At 42.3% G+C, this 23,574-nt stretch overlaps 1 protein-coding gene across 4 annotated transcripts in view; it reads right to left on the reverse strand.

The window, feature by feature from the left end:
- rgs19 (regulator of G protein signaling 19) overlaps nucleotides 1–14,580 on the reverse strand; it is a 62,156-nt gene extending 47,576 nt beyond the window's left edge. For all 4 annotated transcript variants that reach the window (XM_057819016.1, XM_057819007.1, XM_057819031.1 and 1 more), the window contains exon 1: nucleotides 14,370–14,580. In XM_057819016.1, coding sequence (XP_057674999.1) covers nucleotides 14,370–14,426 — 57 coding nt within the window. In that variant the 5' untranslated portion in view covers nucleotides 14,427–14,580. The remainder of the gene's footprint in view (nucleotides 1–14,369) is intronic.
- Between the last annotated feature and the right edge of the window lie 8,994 nt (nucleotides 14,581–23,574).

Genomic DNA, 23,574 nt, shown 5'->3' on the forward strand with positions numbered 1-23,574 from the left:
AAGTATAAGTACAAAGTGCCAATTAGGCATTGCCATATCACATATGGGTCGCACAGTGCTTCTGGCTCAAAATAACAACAAAGGCACACAGCTTGAGTAGAGTGAATGAGGTATGTAATGACTTTGAATTTTTTTTTTTTTTTTTAATCATTTCTTGTAATTTAAATTTTTGAACCATGAATGCAAATACCAGAAAACACACACAAGGCTCAAAAAGCAGTTTCTGGTCGTGCAGCCCTCTTTTAAATAACCTACTGTATTTTAAGCCAAAAGAATTGTTGTGTTTGACAGAACAATATGTCTACATGGTGCCACAGCAGTTTCATGGCACAATATGCCCCTGGACTATTTTTAATTTGTCTGTTTTACCCTTGAGACCCCCGTTTTTGGACACATCGCAACTGCTTTTGTTTCAACCCAGCCATAAAAAGACCTCCGCAACGCCAAGGACATGGTTAAGTCCTGTCCGTGAAGCATTGCACGGCCCCAAGGTAATGGTTATATCTCTTTTTCATACAAATCAATGTGTTCTTTCACCCAACGACTATGTAAATAGCTAAAGTTTCTGTTACAAATTGTTACTTGAAGTGTTTGTTATTTGTTTTACTGTATAGCAGCATAGGAGTCCAAAACCTTTTTTGAAAGGAGAAACTAAGAAAATTTTTAAAGTGCATGTGACACGAAAAAGCATGTTTATTTCATAATACACGCGGTATTTTATGCTCCTGAATGATATGGACCGCTTGGATGTGTGTGGAAGCGATCGCTATATTTATTTAGTTTTTTGAATACCGCACCATGAAAATGAGTGACTTCCGGCTTCGGTCTCGCATTGAGGAGGAGGACGCTATGACGTGTACGGTAGAAGACGTCCTCTTCACTATACAGCGGACTGTTGTGTATGAGGACGAAGGATTCAGCTGATTTTGCGGATTAATACGTTTATTTTTCGCATCACGCCAGCAAAACGGCTGCAGAAAAATCATTTCTGTATGAGGGAGAGGCGTATACGCCTTTGTGGAGTTTCAAAAGGTTCCCATTCACCGTGGATATTTACTGTGGGACCATTGGACTCACGAGGACGTGAGTAAACATCTTGTTTTGTATTAGGTCAAATACGAATACAGCGATTACAAAGTAAACACTACAAACTTACTTTAAAGGACTACTTACGTTTGATCATTGATAGGCATGTAAAAAGCTCTCCTCATGCACATAAGCAGCACGTTAGCTGCACAACAACTGCAGCCACCCTCCTCCGGGGAACGAACTGTAAATTGCTCTCCGCCGGGCGGTTTGCCGATCCGCAAGGACAATCGACAACCCAGTCGTCATGTCAAATAATCCAGACTAGTTATGTGTGATTTTACGCTTCGAAGACTTTGAAATGTCACTCGGTTCGGGTTAGCATGTCGGCTAGCTGTCACGCCTTTAGGTTTGTTTACATTCTCCGAAGCTGGGGAAGGGAAATGACATATGTCCGATTTAGGTGTCATAAAATATCGTTCGGGAGGTGCGACAGTAAAGGTGAAGTCGACAGTTTTGACCCTTATGGAGTAATTTTGCCATGTCATCCTGAATAAATGCATTTTTATTATTTCATATTCCATTTAGCACAAGACTGTTATTTGTCATGACCATGCCATTTATTTAGCAATTGGGGAAAATACTTGGATAAAAAGAATATCCTGTAAAAATATTGAAGTAAAGAGACAGAAACAATGACATTTTGCTACTCTCTTCGTCGCGTTTTCCTCGTTGTGAATAGTTCCCCCTCGACGGGCTGACTGGTCCTTCTCAAGCCATTTATATAGCTATTGGGGAAAAATACTTGGATAAAAAATATCCTGTAAAAATATTGGAGTAGAGAGACTGAAACAATGACATTTTGCAGCTCTCTTCGTCGCGTTTTCCTCGTTCTGAATAATTCCCCCTCAATGGGCTGAATAGTAAAACCGATGAGCCCAGTCTACCGCTGACGTCATCCACCTGTTGGGGACTCTACAGCCCTATAATGGTAGGCGTGGCTAAGCGGCAGATTAAAAGACTAATTTCTCGTCATCTGCGCTTTGCTAAATTGTTGTATATCGTCGAATCGTCTCAAAATATGATTCTAATTCACATAATAATGCCATTTAAGACTTTTTTTCTCCTGTCGTATGCTCTTTACGGTCTCAAAAATGTGTATTTTTAACTCACCTGATTTGACCTACTTTTAAGGTGTCAAAAATGCCCTCCTGTTCAAAATCTTTCTTCCCCCAGAAAATAGAGATTTTAACCTTTTCAATAACATGCATGTAGGACAATTTTTAAATTCAGCCAAATTGAGGGTCTCAGAGTGGAACTTCAAGCCACCTGAGTGTTTTCCACCAAATGGTGTGCTCACTTAACAAATCCTAAGCATTTTAGTTTGGAGAGATCTAATGGTCAATAAGCATAACTGCTGTGCTAAGCAGTGACCAGCCCTTGATCAAAGGCAGAAGGCTTCTACATTCACTTTGAAGGCAACACGAATATTGGCCCAAAACCGATAATGAAAAACCGATGTCGATATTATCTGATATCATTTTAAGATGCTTTTATCGGCCGATATAATCAGCTACCCAATAATATCGGACAACTCTAATAAACTATGAAAACAACTTTATTTAACCATCAGGCTTATATTATTTTTAACGCCTGAGCATTTAGTTTAACGCTTTTTAAGGCCTGAATTTTGACAAAATCCATTTAATTACTTATTCTTTTCAATGACCCAAATAAACCCTGTTCTACCTCTGGATTATTTTCTTGCTTGTAGCCCTTAACTCACTCACTGCCATTGACCGTTAAAGAAATGAAATCCATTTGAACTGGCAAGGCTGACATTGAGTGACCATTTTACATTGCCATTGATGATGATACACGTCCAATCCAGATTGATTGGGTCGAATGAACGATCACTGCTAGCCAACCCAGTTAAAATTGATTGTATGTCTATTGCCGTTAATGGCAGCCAATCAGTTAATACTTAAAAATAGAAATGAATATATTTTAAAATATATATCATAGATAATTATTCATTTAACTCTCTATTCATCTATTCATCATATTCGTCTATTCATTTCCATATCGTGTTTTTCACTCGGTGTCTGAAAGAAGTGGGAGCTTTTCTCGCAAGGTTATTGCAAGCAGATAACACACAGCAGCTGCCAGTAACTTTCCACTTTCTTGTGAGCCACTTAAAGTGCCTGTGACACAAAAAATGGACCGCTTGGGTGTGTGTGGAAGCGATCGCTATATTTATTTAGTTTTTTTAATCCAGCGCCATGAAAATGAGTGACTTCCGGCAACAGTCTCGAGTTGAGAAAGAGGGCGCTGTGACGTGTACGGAGGAAGGAGTCATTTTCACTATACAGCCGTACTGTTGTATGAGGACTAAGGACTCAGCTGATTTTGCGGATTAATATGTGTCTTTTTCGCATCACGGCAGCCAAACGGCTGCAGAAAAATCTTGCTGTAGGAGGGAGAGGCATGTGCGCCTTTTTGGGGTTTCAAAACGTTCATTGGTGGATATTGGCCAAAACAAGCCCTACTACTGTGGGACCATGGGACTTACGAGGAAGTGAGTAAACATTGTGTTTTGTATTATGTCAAATACTGGGATCATTTTAATATGTAGGTGGCCTGCATTTTGTGACATGCCCCTTGTCCCCTTGGCCGACGACCAGCGGCTTGTCGCACATCCCCCTGCCGGGAGAGCACTACTAGCATACTAGGCTATATTCCCCTCTTCATTCAATTGCCCGGTGCTCTGTCAAATTTTCCGACCGATCAGAAATTGCAACTTAAATAGCCGCGAATACAGCGATTAACAAAGTAAACAGTACAAACTTTCTTTAAATAAAGGACTACTTATCTTTGATCATGGATTGGCATGTCATTGTCATTGATTGGCAGCGGCCATTGTACAGCTGCTTCCCCGGCAAGCTCCCCTGTCCGTAGTAGCTATAAACTAGCTGTAAATTGCTCTCCGCCGGGTGGTCTGCCGATCGGCGAAGACAATCGACAACCCAGTCGTCATGTGAAATGATCCGCGCTAGTTATGTGTGATTTTCCGCTCCGAAGACTTTGAAACATCACTCGGTTCGGGTTAGCATGTCAGGTAGGTGTCACGCCTCTTGGTTTGTTTACATTCCCCGAAGCCGGGGAAGGGAAATGACATAAGCCCGATTTAGGTGGCATAAAATATTGTTCGGGAGGTGCGACGGTAAAGGTGAAGTCAACAGTTTTGACCATTACGGAGCAATTTTGCCATGTCGTCTTGAATAAATGGATTTTTATTATTTCATATTCAATTTAGCACAAGACTGTTATTTGTCATACCCATGCCATTTATTTAGCAATTGGTGAAAAATACTTGGATAACAAAATATCCTGTAAAAATATTGGAGTAGAGAGACTGAAACAATGACATTTTGAGGCTCTCTTCGTCGTGTTTTCCTCGTTCTGAATAATTCCCCCTCAACGGGCTGAATGGTCCTTCTCAAGCCATACATTTAGCTATTAGGGAAAATACTTGGATAAAAAGAATATCCAGTAAAAATATTGGAGTAGAGAGACTGAAACAATGAAATTTTGCGGCTCTCTTCGTCGTGTTTTCCTCGTTGTGAATAATTCCCCCTCAATGGGCAGCATACTAAATCAGATGAAATCGTGACTCCGCTGACGTCATCCACCTGTTGGGGACGCTAGAGCCCTATAATGGTAGGCGTGGCTAACTGGCAGATTAAAATACTAATTTCTCGTCATCTGCGCTTTGCTAAGTGTTTGTATATAGTCGAATTGTCTCAAAATATGATTCTAATTCACATAGTAATCCTATTTAAGACTTTTTTTCTCCTGTCGTACGCACTTTAAAGGGTTAATATTTCGGCTAGCATCAGCGTGCCTATTTGCATTTTGAAATAACAAAAAGGGTATGTGTTGGAAGGTCGAGACGTAATCTTCTGGAAGGTACCTTGAGGCACTCTAGGTGCTCAGGTCCAGGTCGGCCTGCTTTTAATTGTTCATTAATGTCTAAATGTATGTAGCTTAAGTGATTATTGCTTCCATTTTGTTCCCGTATTGTGTGTCGTCATCTCCTGTTCATTGAGAGAATTAAAATAACCTGTACCTGTATAAAGATAAAATGGACTTTTTTTTTTCTCCAAGCCCAATATATATATATTTTTTTTAAATCTGATTCAGATTTTTCTCCTCCTTGAGTCATCACCTTATCGTGGTGGAGGGGTTTGCGTGTCCCAATGATCCTAGGAGCTATGTTGTCTGGGGGCTTTAAGCCCCTGGCAGGGTCACCCATGGCAAACAGGTCCTAGAAGAGGGGCCAGACAAAGAATGGCTCACAAGACCCCTTATGATGGAGAAAATTACAGGATCTAAGTTTCCCTTGCCCGGACGTGGGTTACCGGGGCCCTCCTCTGGAGCCAGGCCTGGGGGTGGGGCTCGAAGGCGAGCGTCTGGTGGCCGGGCCTTTTCCCATGGGGTCCGGCCGGGCACAGCCCGAAAAGGCAACATGGGTCCGCCTTCCCATGGGCTCACCACCTGTGGGAAGGGCCAAAGGAGTCGGGTGCGTAGCAATTTGGGCGGCAGCCAAAGGCGGGGGCCTTGGCGGTCCGACCCCCGGCTACAGAAGCTAACTCTTGGGACATGGAATGTCACCTCTCTGGCGGAGAAGGAGCCCGAGCTGGTGTGTGAGGCAGAGAAGTCACAACTAGATATAGTTGGACTCTCCTCCACACACAGTTTGGGTTCTGATACCAGTCGTCTCGAGAGGGGTTGGACCCTGTTCCACTCTGGAGTTGCCCACGGTGAGAGGCGCCGAGCAGGTGTGGGCATACTTATTGCCCCCCGGCTTGGTGCCTGTACGCTGGGGTTTACCCCAGTAGACGAGAGGGTAGCCTCCCTCCGCCTTCGGGTGGGGGGACGGGTCCTGACTGTTGTTTGTGCTTATGCACCAAACGGCAGTTCAGAGTACCCACCCTTTTTGGAGTCCTTGGAGGGTGTGCTGGAGAGTGCCCCCTCTGGGGACTCCCTCGTTCTGCTGGGGGACTTCAACGCTCACGTGGGCAATGACAGTGAGACCTGGAGGGGCGTGATTGGGAGGAACGGCCCCCCCGATCAGAACCTGAGTGGTGTTCTGTTATTGGACTTCTGTGCTCGTCACGGATTGTCCATAACGAACACCATGTTCAAACATAAGGGTGTCCATATGTGCACTTGGCACCAGGACACCCTAGGCCGCAGTTCGATGATCGACTTTGTGATCGTGTCATCGGACTTGCGGCCGCATGTGTTGGACACTCGGGTGAAGAGAGGGGCGGAGCTGTCAACTGATCACCACCTGGTGGTGTGTTGGCTCCGATGGTGTGGGAAGATGCTGGTCAGACCTGGCAGGCCCAAACGTATTGTGAGGGTCTGCTGGGAACGTCTGGCAGAATCCCCTGTCAGAAAGGGCTTCAACACCCACCTCCGGCAGAACTTCTCCCTTGTCCCGGGGGAGGTGGGGGACATCGAGTCCGAGTGGACCATGTTCCGCACCTCCATTGTTGAGGTGGCCGATCGGAGCTGTGGCCGTAAGGTGGTTGGTGCCTGTCGTGGCGGCAATCCCCGAACCCGCTGGTGGACACCAGCAGTAAGGGATGCCGTCAAGCTGAAGAAGGAGGCCTATCGGGCCTTTTTGGCCTGTGGGACTCCGAAGGCAGCTGACAGGTACCGACTGGCCAAGCGGACTGCGGCTTCGGCGGTCGCCGAGGCAAAAACTCGGACATGGGAGGAGTTCGGTGAGGCCATGGAAAACGACTTCCGGACGGCTTCGAGGAAATTCTGGTCCACCATCCGGCGTCTGAAGAGAGGAAAGCAGTGCACCATTAACACTGTGTATAGTGAAGATGGTGTACTGCTGACCTCGACTCGGGACGTCGTGAGTCGGTGGGGAGAATACTTCGAAGCCCTCCTGAATTCCACCGACATGCCTTCCTTTGAGGAAGCAGAGTCTGGGGACTCTGAGGTGGGCTCTTCAATCTCTGGGGTTGAAGTCACTGAGGTGGTTGGTAAGCTCCTCGGTGGCAAGGCCCCGGGGGTAGATGAGATCCGCCCGGAGTTCCTAAAGGCTCTGGATGTTGTAGGGCTTTCATGGCTGACACGCCTCTACAACATCGCGTGGACATCGGGGACAGTGCCTCTGGATTGGCAGACCGGGGTGGTGGTCCCCCTTTTTAAAAAGGGGGGCCGGAGGGTGTGTTCCAATTATAGAGGGATCACACTCCTCAGCCTCCCCGGTAAAGTCTATTCAGGGGTGCTGGAGAGGAGGGTCCGTCGGGAAGTCGAATCTCGGATTCAGGAGGAGCAGTGTGGTTTTCGTCCTGGCCGTGGAACAGTGGACCAGCTCTACACCCTCGGCAGGGTCCTCGAGGGTGCATGGGAGTTCGCTCAACCAGTCTACATGTGTTTTGTGGATTTGGAGAAGGCGTTCGACCGTGTTCCTAGGGGAGTCCTGTGGAGGGTGCTCCGGGAGTACGGGGTACCGAGCCCCTTGGTAAGGGCTGTTCGGTCCCTGTACGACCGGTGTCAGAGTCTGGTCCGCATTGCCGGCAGTAAGTCGAATTCGTTCCCAGTGAGGATTGGACTCCGCCAAGGCTGCCCTTTGTCACCGATTCTGTTCATAATTTTTATGGACAGAATTTCTAGGCGCAGCCGAAGCGTTGAGGGGGTCCGGTTTGGTGGCCTCAGCATTGCATCTCTGCTTTTTGCAGATGATGTGGTGCTGTTGGCTTCATCAAGCCGTGACCTCCAACTCTCACTGGGGCGGTTTGAAGCCGATTGTGAAGCGGTTGGGATGAAGATCAGCACCTCCAAATCCGAGACCATGCTCCTCAGCCGGAAAAGGGTGGCATGCCCTCTCCGGGTCGGGGATGAGACCCTGCCCCAAGTGGAGGAGTTCAACTATCTTGGGGTCTTGTTCACGAGTGAGGGTAGGAGGGAGCGGGAGATTGACAGGCGGATCGGTGCAGCGTCTGCAGTGATGCGGACTCTGCACTGGTCCGTTGTGGTGAAGAAGGAGCTGAGCCAAAAGGCGAAGCTCTCGATTTACCGGTCGATCTACGTTCCTACCCTCACCTATGGTCACGAGCTGTGGGTCGTGACCGAAAGAACAAGATCCCGGATACAAGCGGCCGAAATGAGTTTCCTCCGCAGGGTGTCTGGGCTCTCCCTTAGAGATCGGGTGAGAAGCTCGGTCATCCGGGAGGGGCTTGGTGTCGAGCCGCTACTCCTCTGCGTTGAGAGGAGCCAGTTGAGGTGGCTCGGGCATCTGGTTCGGATGCCTCCTGGACGCCTCCCTGAAGAGGTGTTCCGGGCATGTCCCACCGGCGGGAGGCCCCGGGGTCAACCCAGGACACGCTGGAGAGACTATGTCGCTCGGCTTGCCTGGGAACGTCTTGGAATCCCGCCGGAGGAGCTGGCTGAAGTGGCTGGGGAGAGGGAAGTTTGGGCTTCCCTGCTGAAGCTGCTGCCCCCGCGACCCGACCCCGGAATAAGTGGAAGATAATGGATGGATGGATGGATGGATGGATTCAGATTTTCTGAACATGACGTGATCGGGCCTTATTTCCAATCACGTGATCGAATTGTAAAAATCCCTAATTGCTGCTGTTGGAGTTTTTGCAAATTAATACGAGTAGATATGGAATAAGTAATTAAATTAATAAGAGAATGCATATAATCTGAAAAAAATATAACATATTGTTTATTTTTCATTTACAGTAGATTTTTAAATTTCAAGTACTGTACATTACATTACAGTACTTTAAGTGCAGATCAGATGGACTTTTAAGCAGAGTTCATAACATTTACATTTAATCTTGTACATCTAATTTGTTTTTTAAAAGTTTAGGGCAATTATTTTTTTTTATTCAACACAATTAACTAAATTAAACATTTGAGTACAGATGGAGTTTTCTCAAGACCTAGTTTACGATAATACAAGTGTTATGTGTGTAATGTTACGTTATGATCATCTCTACAGTGGTACAAGTTAAGTCTATGGTGGGATTCATGGAATAATCTAGCAAGGAGGTCAGGTGATTTGTTTTGCTGCAACTTTAAGTTTATACTTTAACATTAAACCTTTCTATTTTCCAAATGTAACTGGTATACTACATAATAACACCAGTAAAACATGCTGATATCATGCTGATGAGTTCTCTTGCTCTAAAGTGCACCAAAACAAAGGCTACGTTGCAGTTCTACTTCAAACGGTCACAGCTTCAAGCTTCAGTGTGAGTTTATACATAAACATGCCATCAACCACCAGCAAGGTTACTAAAGCCACAAACTACAATTATAGTTCTTGGGTTTTTTTTCAACTGTCACTTTTCTATCACCAATCAGACAGTAGCAGTGATTAAATATATATATTTCTCTGCACGTAGTTTAACTTGTATTAAACTAGCTTGTATTTACCAGGTCATAATAAATCAAATAAGTACCGTATTTTTCGGACTACTTGTATAAGTCGCTGTTTTTTTTCATAGTTTGGCTGGGGGTGCTCTGGTGCGACTAATGTGTGAAATTATTAACACATTATTATATCGTTTCACATGTTATTTTGGTGTTTTGGAGTGACACTGATGGTTTGGTAAACTTGTTAGCATGTTCCTTATGCTATAGTTATCTAAATAACTCCTAATAACTATGTTACGTTAACATACCGGCCACGTTCGCATTCGGTTGTTCATGCATCATGTAACATTATCATACTGTAGACTCATTCAACACGTTGTTCTCTAGAGCAGGGAATCTTTGGGCACCTAACTATTCGATTACGATTCAGAGGCTCCGATTCGATTATAAAACGATTATTGATGCACCTCCCTCCTTTTTTTGTTTTGTTTTTTAATTAATGTTTTGTACATTAGTTCCAAAATTGTTCAAAATTCCTCTCAGGCTAAACCAAACTACTATTTCAGTATCAAGTTAACATATAACAGTAAACAAATATACAAAAATAACAGTAAATAAAAAACTCCAGTCCCCATTCTGTATCAGCAGCTTTAAACTACATTCAATTAATTTAATGTTGTGAATCAACTGTTACAGTTGTTAAAATTGCTCCCGTTATTCCATAATTTCCCTTCTGTCTACTTTTGTCAAAGTTTTAAAACTATTTCATCATTTAAAGATAGATTCAAGACAAGATTCTGCCAATTTAGGAGTATTTAAGATAAAAAGTTAGGTTCGCTACAACAAAGCCTTCTAGAGAGGTCTACTGCTTAAAGATGGCGGCTGTTTACTTACGCCGGAAAGTCTCTTGAACATGAACATTGAACATCTCTGTTCAATGATACATGTTCTAACACTGACGTCATCTGTAATTTTGCATCTAGTTCTACATATATATGATATCTACTGTAGCCGTATGTTTGTAGCAACTAGCAACCGGGCGTTGTTTGTAGCAGCTGTCAGCCACAGTCAGGGATGATTGTTTTTTTTATCTAGCGGCATGAGTTGACCATGATATTTACTCTCGGTCAGTTCCTCATTGCGTCCCAAAGACCGCGCTGACTGTGTTTTACTTCCGCTTTACCTGGTATAATTCAATAATCAGAATTTGGATATTTGTGAATCGTTCTCGAATCTTCCACGGCCGAATCACGAATAATCTAGGAATCGGAAATTTTTCACGCCTTTATTGTTCTCTATTGTATTTTTATTTCAAATTGCCTTTCAAGATGGCATACTGTATCTGTTCTATGTGTTGGATTTAATCAAGTATATTTCCCCCCATAATGCTACTTCTACTCCAGTTGTTAGGAATCCTGCCCCCTGAGCCCTGCTCCTCCTCTTGTATGTGTGTGTTTTTAAACCAGTCCCTGGCCTCACCTCATCGCCAGATCAACAACTCAGCTCAACGAGTTGGTGACTCCAGCCTGTCAGATAACCTTAAAAAAACTACTTTGCTAATTTTTCTTTTATTCCCTAGATCCTGCAATACTTGCCTTCCTGAATACCTGCTTGCCCATCTGCTCATCCACCGCCAAGACGCACCTGACTATTTCAACACATTCCGCCAAACCTGTCAATAGTGTTGTCACTGCCGGTTTTGCCTGTCATCTCTGCGCTTGGGTCCCCCGCTCACCCAGAACCCTAACACCAGTCCAAATTATGTTTTTTTTTTCTCTTCATTGCGCATTTTTGGGCTGGTGCGACTTATACTCAGGTGCGACTTATAGTCCAAAAAATACGGTACTATAAATTGAACCATTTGATCTTATTTGATACACAAATACTGTATATCAAATGAACTATATTGTGAACTTAAATTCAGATGGTCCATGCATGTGAGATTTCCAAAATTAGGAGAAAACAAACTCAGATTGCACATCTATTTTTACAACAACCCTTCCCTTTTTAGTGAGGCCGGACAAACTCAAGACATTCCGATTTATTTTAAGCTTTCAAACCATGGAAAATGGCTTAAATGTATTTTCTTTTCTTCCTATGTTCACACAATTTAAGTTTAAGATTGGGAGCTATGCCAACTACTCTCTGGTTGAATACAATGAGAGGTATCATTTGTGTCACTGTATTTATAGTCAACTGCAAAGCCAAACCGATTAAACAGAATGTGAAGCTCTATTACAAGGCTAGTCAGCTTTGTTTGCGGTAATTCACAATGTACCATGTTCTGATCTCTGCTACAACTTCTAAACCCGAAAGAGAAAGCCTCATTTGTTTCAAATGCTGATGCGAGGGTGGTCAGGCTGTCTCACGAGGTACCAATTCAAAGTGAGTCGGCCTTCAGAAATAGCTCAGATTAACTAGTTAAGATGTTTTTCTTTTAAAGTAAGATGACCGATGTGCTATTTTTAGAAAGGAATGATGCTCAAATTTCAGTGGAGACAATTAATCAAGTCAAATGTACAAGAATTAAGCAACGATTCTTCGAAAAAAGAGCACAACGGCATGTTTACTATCTTCACTGTCTTAAAGTTTTATCCAATTTTTTCAGTTTCTTTGAAATTTAGGCAACTGAAATACATTACCCATGCGAGGAGAATTGTTGGCTCCTCAACATAACTTTGTTGAACAAATGTCAGGTTTGGTATTGTTACTTCTTTGAGGCATCTCCTCTCTGATTCTGTCCTCTCACAAACCAAAGGCCAACAGGTGTTAGGGCATTTTGTCTTTTGTTATTGCTTGTTTTGTTTCTTTTTTTTCTTTTGTCTATCAGTCCATCTGAAAACACCTAGAGTCCTGGTGTTATTATTTCCCTGTCTTTTGCTAGTCTATTGCTGTTTGTTCTCATTCTTCTCACTGTCGCCCTCTGACCAAATACAGTCCTGTGACTTTACAAATAAGTTTTAAAGCTTTAACAGGAAGAGTACATCAGACTCGAGTGTCTAAAAGCTGAACTATCTTCCAATATAATAGTTTCCATGAATATAATACTTTCCATTAATGCAGCATAACAACTGATCAAATGCTAAGGCTCTGAGATTCCATGCTTAATGCATTCCTAGAATATACAGGTAGTCCCTGGGGTTACGAACGAGTTCCGTTCCTACGCTGATGACGTAACCCAAATTTCCCCGTGTATCGGAATTAACCCTTTAAGTACCCCCAAATGCCCTCTAAATATCAACATAACTATCCAAAAACACGCATTATATGTCATATTAATAAAATTATGTAAAAAATACGATTCTGTGAGGTAGGTACATTGTGTTAAATGCCGTTATATTCAATGACAGTTCGGGCTTTGCTCGCGAGTGAGTCGCCTTGCTGAGGGTAAAGGGAACTGTAGAAAGAGTAGGCAGGAAACAGAGGGGGGATATCATGGCCGCTCAAGTCGCCAGCGTCGCCTCCCTCAACGCGAGCCTGCCGTTCGAACACAAAAAAGCCCGATCGGGGCTTGTAAGAGGAGTCGGTTCCGTGGGAGAAGAGGCAGCAGCAGCATGAGAACAAGAAGGCGGCAGATTTCCCGGCAGAATGGCGGCGACGCTGCTAGGGGAGGAGGGGATCCTGACATGAAGAACGGCAACGGGAACTCGGTACTGTTTACACGACATTAAAAAAAAACAAAAAACACTCGAGACAAAGTTGCTGACGAGTCTACAGCGTTGTAAAGTGGAACTCACGTAGGTCGGGTACATCGTAACCCAGGGACTAACTGTACTTCTGGATCTGGAGGCCTATGTGTAGGTCTAATTAGCATTAATTCATTTGCTCCTCCCAGTCAAAATGGATTGGAAGTCAATGGTACTGAAACATCACCATTCACAGCCAGTCATCCTACCTTAAAAGATTTGGCATCAATAGTTGGCATGATGGCATTGTTACTTGGGGCCGTAACCAGTGTGCATTTATGTTTTTGTTCATTTAGTTTTTATATTAAAAAATTATATTAATTCATAAATGTATTTTTAACGAGTGGGGGAAAAAATGTAAAAAAAATAATAATAATAATAACAAATTAAATAAACAATACAATTATGATTAATGATAGTAAAATTTTGAATAACTGGGTTAATGTTCAAACTGTTAACTTTGTTAAGTGGTTGACAATAATTAGAATTTAGAACATCTGCTCCAAAGTTTTATTACTCATTCATTGACAGTGAAGACGATACATGACCAATCCATTTGAAGTAGGAGGGATGTCAGTGACTGATCATGTTTCAATGCCATTGACAGAGACAAATGTCCAATCCATTGGAATAGTCAAAAAGGATTGATGTCCATCATTATCATTGGCAGCCAGTGAGTTAACATTTAGGCCTACTAGCTACTTTATTTTAATGCTGTTCAAAATGGTGCTCCTATACTTTTTTTCACGTGGGAGTTGTCGAAAACATTTGAGAACTACTTCACTTGTATACAGTAAATGCCTTTGTAGTACTGTACACTTCCTTGCCAGTTTCAGGAATCCCAACAATGAAAAACATAAGCGTCATAGATTCCAAGTAAAGTTTGGCGTAACACAAAATCCTCCACGTGAGTTTGACTGGAACATCTGCCTAAAACCCTCACTTTATTCGCGTGACAACTTCAGAAACCGTTCATTATTTCCGAAGTATGTGCAAGTAAAGTGTACACTTTCAGACAACGACAACACCTGGAGAAGGACACAAAAAATCCAGGTGGGGTCCCTCCTCGGAAGGAATTAAGGAAGCAAAAGTGGGCGTGGAATAATTTGGACGCGACCTTTTCGTCCACGCGCCGCACACCGCAGCGATACGATACCGCCACGAACTCCCCGGTTGGGAGACCCCATGCAGCCCCCACCGCTCGCCCTCCTCTCCTCTCAGCCGACCACATAGACTACTTACAATCTTGGCATTAAGGAGGTCCGGAGGGCGGCATCCGCGGCGCGTTCGGAGGCACATCCGCCTTCTTTTTCTTCTCTTCCGCGGCACCAGTGGACTTTTATTCCGTTCCCTTTTCCTTAATATCTTCCCGTAAATGTCACAGGTATGTTTTCGGAAGAAGAGAAAGGAGTCCCCCTCTTCCTCGCTACCGGTTCTCCTCCTGCTCGGGTTTTTCCCCAACCAGGAGAGAGAGAGAAAGATAGAGAGGGAGAGAGATTATTGCGCGTGCGCAGAAGTCTCCCGTCCCTCCAAGCATAGGAGCCACAACCTACACAATTTCCTCTACGTATTGTATTTTAAATGATTACGTTCATGTATAGTAATAGTGTTGCATTATCATCGTTAATATTGAACGCCAAATTAATAATACTAACATTACTTACTCCTAAAACATGTTTTATTTCTGCATTGAACTCTGGCGCCCCCTCTTGGAAAATGGACCTCCTGTACAACTGAGAGCTCAGCAATTCACAGTGCCGTATTTGTTTTTCGGTGTGGATTTTTGTTTTTCTCCGAGTAACTACGACCAATCCACATTCCAAAAATATTCATGTTGGTTTAACTGAATAGTTTAAATTCATCAATAGGCTTGAATGTGACTGTGCTGCGTTGACAGTGCTGACTCTTACCCTTTTTTAGAATATATATTCCGTAACGTTTAAAAAAAAAAAAAAAAAAAGTAATGATTCTTTGTCTCCGAAACTTGAACTTTAAGTAAATTTTTCCCCTTATATTTTACATGTTTTTTTTTTGTTTTTGTTTTTGTCCGAATTAATGCAATCAAGCCACATTTAAGCATTTTTCCAACGTTGTGTAAAAAGACCTAATTACGCCTTGAAGATTATTCTGAATGAATATCCTGTGACGTGAGCATGTTGCTTGATTAATGTTTTATCTCCGATACGATGGGAAAACGAGCACAAGAAACAATCCCAGCCCCGTTCAAGAACATGCGTCACAGTTTATTGTTATTACGGGCAGGCACCTGTTGAATGAGCTATGCAATTCCACGTATCGCCACATGAGGGCACAAAAGATACACAAGGTTATTTCGGAATGAGTTATTGTGCAAGGTGAAAATCATTAGATTTGACTGTCGTGTGAGTATTTTAACCCTTTAAAACCTAAGCCTATTTTGGCCGAATTTGCATGCATTTGATGTTGCCTTTGTATTTCAAAGAAAAAATTGTTCACAATGGCCAAGTTGGGTCCCTTTTTTAAGGACACCTTGAACTTCATGTCCAAACTGTTGTTTTCTTCACTGACCAATTATAATCCACATTTTGGACCCAAAAAAACAAAAAAATCCAAAATATTTTTTCAAAATTTGTAATGTTGATGTCCCATTGACAACCAAACATGCTCGACCAAACATTTTGAAGCTTGATAATATTTATTCTACTTGTTAGGATAAACATTCAATTGAAAAAAATAAGATTGAATAGTTTTATGTCTGACAATTCAACACAAACAGCAAGTATGGTCATAGGCGCTTTTGGCCTTTACACATATTATGGTCAAAACGGGTTATATACAGTGCAAAATAGTGAGAAAAGAATATATAATATATATATATCATCTAACACAAAAAGGGTTTGGAGGGTTTGAACTTTGTGAAGTTAGGTATTATACCCATCACCTTATCTAAAGTATTTACGTACATGCAATCAAGCTTCTCGAACACTCATCTTTATAAAATTTTCTTGAAGAAAAATGTATATAACATTGAAAAAAAGTATTTAAAAAAATATTGACAAGTAGTTCAGTTCAATTCAAATTTTTTCTGGCATACGACGCAATAAAGTTTTTTTTTTTGTTGTTGTTGTTTTTTTTTTTTTTTTTTTTTTTGCGAGCTCAATAAAGCTTCTGCATGAACAGGTCACGGAGCTGCGTCACACACAACGTCACACAGCCTACTCCGTCCCGTTTGCGCGCTGCTGTCAGCCTGTCACTTCGCGTAGAAACGCCGACTCATCCCAGGAAAACAACGGCAAATACGGCTCATCTTCTTCCTTGAGTTAATGAAATAATGCATTAGCTTGCGCTAAATTTAGTTTTAGATTCATTCTGCACGTTTCAAAGTCGCTCGCTCAAACTGGCCGTTGTATGCTTCAGCATGCCTCCTTTTCCTTAGTTGGCGCCTCGCTCGGAAATGCATTTAATTTTTTTTTTCAACAAATGTCCACATTCGGTTCGTCCTTCTTGACATTACAACGACTCTTGGGATATGTAGTCTTTTGTGCTTCTTTTGGTTTTGAAAAAGGACAAGAAATGATGGAAATATGGAGATAGATGCATGGTCCATGCCGCGTTTTAATGCATATTTATGAGTGCAATAAAACGATAAAACTCAAATGACAATATCTCCCGTTTTTCTTGGTCGATTGACTTCAAATAAAAACTGGTGTGGACATCAACTTCCGTACTTTCAAATGAGACCAACCAGCGGCACGTGGGTGACGTAATTACAGCGTGACGAAGCTTCAAAGACGACATGGGTAAACGCGTCGCTGCCGACACGTTCGGTGTTAAAGGGTTAACCACTTTTCTGTAAAATATCCACTTTTTAAACATCATTGATTGGTAGATCAAATGTAAATCAACATTTACATTTATTTTTTATGTGCGTGTGTAAAAAGAAATGATCCAACAGAGAAATTAGAAAATATAACAATGACTGTGACTCTTCTTGAAATCTTCTTGGATGTGAATGTGAGTTAACGTCTGGCTTTTTCCACATTTTTCTTAATTAGACTACCCTTGCTAAGGATGCAGTTTTTTGTTTTGTTTTTTTGGCGTAGGTGCCACAACAGACCAGTAAATATTGTTTTGAATACAGATGTCATTGTTTCCGTGATTATGAGAAGTCTAATTTTATTATTAGTCTACTGGTGGTGTTTTGTTGCAGTATCAGTCGTAGACATAACCTGAGTTGAGGGGGAAATGAGCAGAAAATACAGTTGTAACAAACTAATAGTAATTTAATAATAATATATGATTGTCGTAAAAAGTTCAATATGAATGTATTTTTTTAAATGTCACTCAAGAATATTTGATCAACAGAGCATGATTTGTTTGATCTACCAGAACCACAGCAAGAGGTACACCAAAGGAAAAAAACACAATATCAAGCAAAGCGAGCTCTCATTTTAAGAGAAGGGACCAGCTGCGGCCCGCAGTACTTGCCAACCGCGCCCTCTGTCTCTGCTTTTAACGAGTAATCAGATCAAGCTTCGTCGTCCGCCAAATACGCCCCCTGATTTCAACGACCAATCAGACCAAGCGTTTGTCAGCCGCCAACCGTGACCCCTGCTTTCAATGACCGTAACCTTAAACTAACCCTAATTAGGATGAACGCTTATTTTTAAACCCAAATTTTGCAAGTCGAGCTAAATTACGGGGGAATATGCTATAAATCGATATCGATCAATCTTTTGACTGATTGATCCCAAATCATCTCGCTGGAGTCCTATTCATATGAAAGTTTAATATGTGCGTCATACGGGCGTGCACTTCCCAGTACTAAAATATGAAATCTAGATGATGGATGGATGGAAATGTATTTAATATCTAGCTAATTTCATAATAGATTGGGACATGGGATTGGAAGGTGGTTGTTGGGACTTGGAACATGGTATATTTAAATACCAATTCAATGTATTCCAGTGGAATTAGATATGGAATATTGTATTTGAGAATCAAATGGACCAATGAAAATGGGTTGTTCCTTTTGTCATAGAGAATGGCGACACACTAGCCCAGGGGTCTCCAAACCGGTCCTCGAGGGCCGCTGTGGGTCCTTGGTTTTTGTTCATATCAATCAAGCACAGACCTTTTAACCAATGTTGTTTTTTTACTGAAACAAGCAGCAACTGACTGCAATCAAATGATTACACTTATAAAACACCAGATTGGTGAAAAGGTGTGGTCTTGTTTTATTGGAGTGAAATCCTGCCCCCACTGCGGCCCTATATGGAATAGTTTGGAGACCACTGCACTAGCCCATAACGCGGCGTGGTAGCATGGGCGACTACTGCGGGCCGCAGCTGAAACTACTTGCATTTTAGAATCTTATTTTTTTTAATCCCACACCACGAAAATGAGTGACTTTCTAGATTTGACGAATAATGCGAATGTGACGTCAGCAGGATAATCGTCTTCTGTATACAGCCAATACTACAGTATGCAGAATGACTGCAGATTCAGTTGATTTTGCGGATTACTTCGTTTATTTTATGCATCACTCCAGCCCAATGTGCTGCAGGCTTTTGTTGCTGCACCAGGGAGAGGCGTGTGAGCCTTTTTGGGTTTCAGAGAGTTCCCGTTCACCGCGAATAATGGCCAAAACAAGTCCAACAATTGTGGGACCATTGTGAGGTGATTAAGCTACGCGTTTTATATTATCTCAAATACTGGGATCATGGCACACGTTTCAATAAGAAGGTGGCCTGCATTTTGTGGGTGAACATACTCCCTGTCCACCAAGAAGGCCACACCGCCGACGACCGGCAGCTTGTCGCACACCATGGTCGCCGGCCAATAAAGGCGTGCCCGCCTAGAATGCGCTTTCCTTGGCTTGGCCACGAGTAGCTGCCCGCTCCGACGTCGCACGGTTTGTCCGGCGGTCTTTTCCAGCTGTGTCCCCGGCAATGAGCACTCCTGCCTGCAGCAGGGGAACAACGAGCCGTAACTTGCTCACCGCCACGGGTTGGCCGATCGGTGAAGACAATCAACCCTGCCGCCGTGTGTGACATGAGTCTGAAAGGCAAGAATATGTCTTGGAAAAGCTGCTCGGTTTGGGTTAGCTTTTTGGCTATAGCTGTTATGCCTCCTGTTTTGTTTATGCTCTTTCCTCCGTCTCCGAAGCCGGGGCAGGGAAAGGACAAAAGCCGGACAAAGTCCAGTGGCATAAAATACCGTTCGAGAGAGGAAGAAGTCGGCAGTTTTGACCATCATGCAGTAATTTTGCCCTGTCACACTGAATAAATGCATTTTTAGTATTTCATATTCCATTTAGCACAAGACTGTTATTTGTCATGAACATACCATTTATTTGGCAATTGGGGAAAAATACTTAAAAAGAGAATATCCTGTAAAAATATTGGAGTAGAGAGATTGAAACAATCATGACATTTTGCTGCCCTGTGTCATATTTTCCTCGTTCTGAATCTCCCCCCTCAATAGGCTGAATTCAAAATCAGATGAAATTGTGACCCTGCTGACGTCATCATCCAGCTGGGGACGCTAGAGCCCTATAATGGTAGGCCTGGCTAAACAGCAGATTAAAAGACTAATTTCTCGTCATCTGCGCTTTGCCAAATTGTTGTATATAGTCGAATCGTCTCAAAATATGATTCGAATTCACATTAAAATGCTATTCATGATTTTTTTTAATGTTGTCACAGGCACTTTAAACCAATGGATTGTGAGTATTGCAGATTATCTCGTATACCCGTCACGCATTGGCTACCCACTGTGGTACTCGTGTGTATGAAGGAAACAAGATTTAACGGACTAAGAAGTGAAGTCTCTGACATTAATATAGAAAAACAGCGACATATTTAACAGGTACATTACCTGTAAAGAGTGTGCTTATTTTCCGAGCTACTTCTTACCCATTTCAAGTGTATAAGCATTTATGTATTGTGGTGTTACTGACGTCAAGTTCATCACACAATGGTTGCACTAGCAAGCTGTATAATTTTCTTGTGTTTAAACATTATTTTGTCCATTATCAGAGGTCTAAGAAATGACATGCCTGCTATGTGCATCCCCTTTTCCATATGAAGATCATTTATACTAGGTGCTGTCAATCACATCATCTTTATTAATGACACAGAGCCCAGCAAATACTACATGTGAACTGCAGTGACTTTGTATGTACTTACCACATCACATGAATAGCTTGATGTGCATCTGGTTGGAACACAGGGTTGCCAGAATAATATAATAATCATGCCCCAAAAGTCCTATACTTGACAGATTTTATTGTATTCTTGTCCCCGTTTTTCAGGGTCCTCGTGCAGACCCATTTGGAGTATATATTTACTAGTTTTTTAATTTCATACTTCATGGATGGGAAGGCACGGCAGAGAATCAATTCTTTGGTGTGCAAACAATTCAGTCCATTTTCCATGCTATGTCCTTTTTAATATTTAAACTAATTTTCAAGATTATTCCATTCTACAAAAAAGAGAGACATGCCATATTTTGGTATTTCAAAACCATCCATATACTGTATTTTCTATACCACTTATCCTCACTAGGGTAATTGTCATGCAAGAGCCTCTATGGGTGAGATGTGAGCACTTTAAAACCTATTGACAAAACCAACAGTCTATCCCTCCCTCTTGATTGTGCATCTTTTCCACGTGGACAGCCTCAGTTTATGTGCGCACATGAGGTGTTTGGGGCTGAAGAGTCTTGCAGGAGCTGAAAGTGGAAATCACTGATCCCGAAAGGATTAACTTCAAGGCAGGGGAAATGAAATGACCAGAGGGCCACTACAGACGCAAATCTGTTTTGAATGGAGGTTATGCCAAGACACCAAATAACACTGCTGAAGTTTAAAGTGCCTGTGACACGAAAAAGCATGTTAATTTCATAATACACAAGGTATGTTATGCTCCTGAATGAAATGGACCACTTGGATGTGTGAAGAAGCGATCGATACATATACATATTCAATTTTTTGAATCCCGTGCTACGAAAATGAAAGACTTCTGGCTTCGGTCTTGCATTGAGGAAGAGGGCGCTGTGACATATGCGGAGGTAGGAGTCCTCTTCACTATACAGCCGTACCGTTGTATGAGAAGGACTAAGGATTCAACTGATTTTGCGGATCAGTACGTTTATTTTTCGCATCACGCCAGCCAAACGGCTGCAGAAAAATCTTGCTGTACGAGGGAGATGCGTGTGCCCCTAGGGGTTTCAAAAAGTTTCCATTCACCGGTGCATATTGGCCAAAACAAGCCCTACTACTGTGGGACCATGGGACTTATGAGGAGGTGAGTAAACATCGTGTTTTGTATTACCGTAATTTCCCGAATATAACGCGCACTTGTTTTCCCCAAAATCAACTTGTAAAATCATGGTGCGCATTATAAATGGGTACATGGATGGAGACAGAAATATATAGTATATATTATATATTTATATAAAGTGATTTTTTTTTTTTTATTGACACGGCCACATTGTGTTGAAGAAACGTATGCGGCGATCCGTTGCCGACCATTACGATACATGATGCCACCAATTTGTTTCGGTAACACTTCACTCTGATCGGCCGAATGATTTCGTCTGTGTTAAATTCTGCTTTTTTCACTCTTCCTAAAGCACAGAATTTAGTTTCTTGAACTCATTTGAGTCAACGTTTATTGCAGCTCTGCAACTCGGACCATAACAAACGTAACAACACAGACTTCCTGTGTGTGTCCGTCAACTATATCTTTCCCTCGGGAAACTCAAACCCAAATAACAATAGTTCCTATTGTTACTGTTGTGTCGACAGCGATGAGCTCTCTCGGATTTCCGACTTACGTTCTCACTTTCATTTTACCATATAAATCCATGGAAGAAATATTTATTCATCATGATGAAACGAGCAAGTTATACAGCAGCCTTTAAAAGAAAGATCACATCTGTTTTGTTTTCTCCTAGATTCTGGTAAGTTGGAGAAGTTGTCAATTCATATTATTACCGTAAATATTGTCAGTTAATGGTAATGTTTTAAACTACCAATGTGCTATGCTTGTGCTGTGTTTTACCAGTCAGTAAAATGACATTTCTGTATCAGTACACGAGCTGTTTTCTTGTATTAATCTATTTATTGGTGCTAAAATTAGGGTGCGCGTTATAAACGGGTACAATAATTTCCCCTAGATTTTACAAGTAAATTTGGGGTGCGCATTATACACGGGTGCACCTTATATTTGGGAAATTACGGTATGTCAAATACTGGGATCATTTTAATATGGCTTGCATTTTGTGGCTGACATGTTCCTTGTCCCCTCGGCTGACGACCGGCGGCTTGTCGCACATCCCCCCGCCGGGCGAGCACTATACTCGGCTTATTGCCCTCTTCATGTGCCCGGTGTTCTGTCAAATTTTCCGACCGATCAGAAATTGCAACTTTGTGTTAAAAATAGCCGCGAATGCAGCGATAACAAAGTAAACACTACAAACTTTCTTTAAATAAAGAACTACTTACATTTGATCATGGATGGGCATGTAAAAAATGCTCCTCATACACATTAGCTGCACGTGTTAGCTGCCCAACAACTGCAGCCGCCCTCGTATGACTGTCGCTGCTTACGTCTTCGCTGTGTAGTAAAGCATTATTTTACGCCATATTCGTGTTGACCATTTGGCAGCTACACGCTCCTCCGACATCGGCCGGTTTGTTCGGCGGTCATTGTCCAACTGCTTCCCCGGGGAGCTCTCCTGTCCGTAGTAACAGGGGAACGAGCTGTGAATTGCTCCCCGCCGGGCGGTTTGCCGATCGGCGAAGACAATCGACAACCCAGTCGTCATGTGAAATTATCCGGGCTAGTTATGTATGATTTTCCGCTTCGAAGACTTTGAAACATCACTCAGTTCGGGTTAGCATGTCGGCTAGCTGTCACGCCCCTTGTTTTGTTTACATTCTCTGAAGCCGGGGAAGGGAAATGACATAAGCCCGATTTAGGTGGCATGAAATATCGTTCGGTAGGTGCCACAGTAAAAGTGAAGTCGACAGTTTTGACCATTATGAAGTCATTTTGCCATGTCGTCTTGAATAAATGCATTTTTATTATTTCATATATAGTCGTATTTCGTATATAGTCGAATCGTTTCAAAATGATTCTAATTCACATAATAATGCTATTTAAGACTTTTTTTCTCCTGTCGTACGCACTTTTCGCCACATATTTAGTGTTCAGTAATGTGGAGATGGTGTGCGGCTGGCTATGAGGTGATGCAAAAAGTACTTAAGCAAACTGGCCAATGGACACTCACACATTATAGTTTAGCATTAAAATTAACTGACCACTTTCATTTAATGGTATTAATTTCCCTAACTTCAAACTGGTTGTTCAATTTTTGTCTATATGTTAATACGATGAGGCGGTTCTATATTTTTTTATAAGGTTTCAAAATTCTAATGGCCTTCTCAAGATCCCTGTTT

This window comes from Corythoichthys intestinalis, chromosome 2 (genome assembly GCF_030265065.1).
Source record: "Corythoichthys intestinalis isolate RoL2023-P3 chromosome 2, ASM3026506v1, whole genome shotgun sequence".
NCBI lineage: Eukaryota > Metazoa > Chordata > Actinopteri > Syngnathiformes > Syngnathidae > Corythoichthys > Corythoichthys intestinalis.